At 53.0% G+C, this 4,832-nt stretch overlaps 1 protein-coding gene across 2 annotated transcripts in view; it reads right to left on the reverse strand.

Annotated features, from left to right (window-relative positions):
• Nucleotides 1–4,826, reverse strand: part of BCR (BCR activator of RhoGEF and GTPase) — a 114,224-nt gene extending 109,398 nt beyond the window's left edge. For both annotated transcript variants that reach the window (XM_017889753.1, XM_017889752.1), the window contains exon 1: nt 3,856–4,826. In XM_017889753.1, the coding sequence (XP_017745242.1) occupies nt 3,856–4,513 (658 nt within the window). In that variant the 5' untranslated portion in view covers nt 4,514–4,826. The remainder of the gene's footprint in view (nt 1–3,855) is intronic.
• Between the last annotated feature and the right edge of the window lie 6 nt (nt 4,827–4,832).

The following is a 4,832-nucleotide window of genomic DNA, read 5'->3' on the forward strand; positions in this document are numbered from 1 at the left end:
TTAGCCAGGATGGTCTCTATCTCCTGACCTCGTGATCCGCCCGTCTCGGCCTCCCAAAGTGCTGGGATTACAGGCTTGAGCCACCGCGCCCGGCCAGGACTGGACTTATATGAGGTATCTATCATAATTGAATTCAGAGACACAGAATGGAGAAAGGTGGTGCCAGGGGTTGGGGTGGGGAAATGGGGAGTTATTATTTAATGGGCACAGAGTTTCAGTTGGGAAGATGAAAAAGTTCGAGATGGATGTTGGTGATGGTCATACAACAACGTGAATGTAGTCAACACCACAGAACTGTATGGATAAAAATGGTTAAAATGTTCCACTCCCTCACTTGACTGGCCTTATCCGAAAAAAACAATTTAAAAGGGTTAAGATAGGAACTTTAGTTATGGCTATTTTACCAAACTTTTAAAAATTACAAAAATAGTAAATTTTATGTATATTTTACCATTTAAAGAAAAGCACACAGGGGCAGATGTGGGTGACCCCAAGCCTTTGCTGCCATTTTTCCTTAGGGCAAACGGCTACTCTCTGCTCTCCGACTTCCGCTGACTGATCAAGTCCTCTTCAGTCCTGCCACTTCTGGAAGCTTCTGATCTCACTTCCCTTCAACACATACACGTGTGTGTGTGTGTGTGTGTGTCTCTCTCTCTCTCTTCCAGTAACTTGTAAGTTCCCAGATGGCAAGAACCACACTCTCCTTCTGTGGGTTCTGCACAGTTTTACAGCAGGGCTCACAGCCATCTATCATTACACCCACAGGCGGGGCCAGGGTGCAAAGACTGGAAGGACCCCCTCAACCTCCCCAGTGGTGCTTTGCAGGTAGCAGTGTGGGGTAGTGGGAAGAACACTGCAGGGCCTCCAGGTTCCAGATGGAACAGCTCTGCATTCACACAGAGACCCAGAATCCCAGCCCTGCTGCTTCCCAGTTGTGTCTTTACCTGTAAATGGGCAGCCCCACCCCAGGGGGACAGATGAGCCCATGAGGGGCCCTATAGGAAGCACTTTGTCACCATGCCCACGGGTGGCTTCAGCCCCCTCCCGTAAGGGCCCCTCAACTTGGAAATGGGACGGTCCATTCATCCACACAGACTGATTCTGCAGTCATTAGATCCAGGTCACCGCGGAGCATTAGGGCAACTTCCTCTCCCCACCCACCCCCATGAGTGATTTTCCTCATTGTTCCTTTTCAGACCAGCAGGCTCCACAGCCTTCTAAAGAACATCAGTAAACAGGCAGAGACAGATGGCTGAGCCAGTGAGGATTCCTCTTTCCACGCCAGCCACACACGGATGCACGTCAGAGCAAACGGCTGGGCAAAGAGTGTCAAGGTGCCCAGGGCTAAAACAAGCAGGAGTTGTAAAACCTAACAGGATCCAAACTCGTAGACTGTACAGCACCAAAAGTGAACCCAAATGTAAATTCTGGACTTTGAATAATAATGAGGCATCAATGCAGGCAGGTTCATTGACTGTAACAAAAGTGCCCCTCTGGTGGATGTTAACTGGGGAGGCTGTGGGGGTGTGGGCGTACGGAGTGTATGGGAAATTGTGTACTTCCCTATCAATTTTGCTGTGAACCTAATAGTGCTCTAAAAAAATTAAGTCTTAAAAAAGAAAAACTGTCTGAGGGAAAATAATCTCTTTTAAAAGATGTTTAAGTGACCTTAGTCACTAAAAACATCCAAGAGGCCTGGTAAGGTGGCTCATCCCTGCAACCCCAGCTACTCAGGAGGCTGAAGCTGGAGGAATGCTTGAGCCCAGGAGTTTCAGACCAGCCTGGGCAACACAGCAAGACCCTGTCTTTACAAAACGAAAAAAAATGATAATTAGCCCAGTATAGTGGTTTGAGCCTGCAGTCCCAGCTACTGAAAAGGCTGAGGTGGAAGGATCACCTCAGCCCGAGAGTTTTGAGGTTGCAGTGAGCTATGATCATACTACCGCATTCAAGCCTGGATGGCAGAGCCAGACCCTATCTCCTAACAACAAACAAACAAACAAACAAACAAACAAAATACATTTGGGGGGAAAAAATAAAACCTAAAGGGAAAGAGACTGTGGGATCTTCAGGACATTCAGAGAAGAATCCAGAAAGTGCTAAAAGTGGGCCCAAGTGGTAAAATTAACTCCTCAGCCATTTCCTGAGGACCTGCCCTGTGTGACTCAAGGCACTGGGCTTTCCATCCTTCTATAATCATTCCTATTTTCATTTACTGACTTGCATTCAGGGTCTAGTGATGTGGTGGGCAACATGGCCAAGTCTACAGGAGCTGTAGGAAAGGCTGGGCCCAAGGTTCTGGAAACCCACAATTCTTCACCAGCAAACATTATCATTTCAATTTGAACATCTCCCTAAAAACCTCTCATTTTCTTTATTAATAATTCTCCTGCACCACAGCACTGAGAGCCAGTTCAAGTTGGCTCGCCTGACCAACAGCTGGCCAGACAAGGCTGGTGCCCAGTAACCACAAGGCAATCCTCCAGACCCGGAACAAGCTGAGGTGCCTGCAAAGCAGGCTTCTGAATAGTACAGCCTTCCACCCCCGCCCCCACATAGGGACTTAGGGAATGCAGCCGGGCCACACTGCAGGTCGGAGGAGCCGGGCGCCACAGGAAACCCCTGCTGCAAATGGAAGATCAGCAACTGAAGTACCTAACACAAACAGGACAGAGTGCCCATCACAAAAAGGCTGCAGCTCTAAGAGCCAAAAATAGCCTCACTTGTTTCAAGAGGATTCCGACAAACCAAGCACATCCAACTCCTCCATCAGCAGAAAAAGAAAAACCAATGAAGCAGAAAACCAGATCAGCTTAACAGGGACCAGGACTCCAAGAGATTCCCGACAGCCTCACACACACCCCAGCCTACCCTTTCCTTACCCCAACGGCAAACTGTGCCTGGATCTCAAAACACAGTTCCATCACCCAAAACGCCTGATGGTATTTCCATCTAGCACAGAAGTTATGTGTACAATCCCATAGTTTTAATCTTAGCGCTAGAGTCTGACCACAGATTGGGAGCCCCGATGTGTGCTTATCCTTGGCAAGATGAAGCAGCAGGAGCACACTGGAGGCTCAGCAAATGGGGCTGGGTTAGCACCATGGAGGAACCTGGTGGCGAATGATGGGTGAAGCCTCCCATCAAAGCCAGGCAGATCAGAACGGGTGTGGCTCTGCTTCAGACCCAGATAAAATCCCCACGCAGTTGATTTTCGGTGGCCCACTGAGTCACAACTGTCTGTCGCCTTACTTCCTTCTAATTCCTATTCTCACCTGCTGTGACTTGCCCCTTCAGGGCTGCTGGCTAGCAAGCAAACCTGACACTTCTATGGCCTGGGAGCAGCTAGCATATCTCAGGTTTCACAAACGTTGTCACATAACCCCTCCAGAACAGGATCAGTGGGGTGGCGGGGAACGTCCAAGACATAAATCCGTCTCTGCTAACAGCATCCGATCTGGCGCTACAGATGACTCCGGCTTTTATGCCATCCTCACTGCCCGGCGTGGAGAGAGTACAGGGCAAGGAAGTTACCACCTGAAGCATCTTCCTCCAACTCACAAGCTGTACTTCACAAACACACTGCTCTAGAATGAAAGGGACAAACCACCTCCCATCCCTCACAAGACCATCCTCAACCCAATCCCATTCCAAACACTAACAATCTGCGTTCAGGAAGGAGGAGGGAATGGAGTTTGTTCGGGTGCAGGATACGCGTGAACCACAAGTGCACCTGATAATCACTCAAAAGTTACCTATCCACTCCTCCCTCCCAACTTGTTTTGAATCCCCTACTAGTCTATAGTTTTCATTGCCGGTGCAGGTGTGCCCACGCACGTGGCGTGAGGAACTCACCTGCGTCTCCATGGAAGGAGCCCTCGCCACCGTTGGGCCAGATCTGTCCGGTCTTGCGGACGCCCACGATGGTGGCCTCGGACACGACAACCGGGCAGTGCCGGTGCCGCTTATGGCACTGCGGCGTGGGGGGACTGCTGCTCTCGAAGGACTGTTGCGAGTTCTGCGAGGGAGAGCGGCTCTTGTCCCGGAACATGCGGTAGGTGGTGGGGCTTGGGGACACGCGGCTGGACTGGCCGGAGGAGAAGTCCTCCTCGCTGGAGGTGAGGTTCTCGTTGGAGCTGCAGTCCGGGGTATAGCCGCCTCCGCAATCCTCAAAGCTCCGAGGGGAATAGGACCTGCGGGGCCAGGTGAGGCGCTTCTCCTGCTCAGAGGTGCTCTGGCTGCGCAGGAGCGGGCCCTTGCCCTCCCCTTCCATCATGCCCCCGACATAGATGCTCTGGTAGGGCTGGTACTCCAGGGGCGGCCAAGGTGGCCTGCTACCGCCATTGGCGTTGATCAGGTTGTCCTTCAGGAAGCGGGGGTTCAACTCGGCGTCCTCGTAGTCGCCGTCGACGCCGCAGCTGCTCTCCGAGCAGCGTCCCCGGTAAGGGGGCCTGGATGCATCCCCCACGCTCGTGCCTGCGCTGTGCTGTGACTTTTTGCGCTCCATCTGCATGGCCTGGCTGCCCAGGGAGCTGATGCGGTCCGACACCTCTTTGTCGTTGACCTTCACCAGGCCGCGTTCGTGGTGAAACTCCACGTTCACGTAGAAGGGCTTCTCGGCGTCCGCCCCGGACTGGCCATGGCCCTTGCGGATCCGCTCGAAGTTGGACCTTAGCGCCGCCACGCTGGCGGGGGGCCCCGGTCGTCCCGTTCCCCGACGCGGCGGCCCCGGGCCTGCGGGCGGCCCCGGGCTTGGCCTTACCCGGGGAACCCTCTCCGTCCGGCCGGGCCTCGGGTTCCTCGGCGGGCGGCGGGTCGGCTCCGTCGGCGGG

This window comes from Rhinopithecus bieti, unplaced genomic scaffold (assembly GCF_001698545.2).
Source record: "Rhinopithecus bieti isolate Rb0 unplaced genomic scaffold, ASM169854v2 scaffold_19723, whole genome shotgun sequence".
NCBI classification, from domain to species: Eukaryota; Metazoa; Chordata; class Mammalia; order Primates; family Cercopithecidae; genus Rhinopithecus; species Rhinopithecus bieti.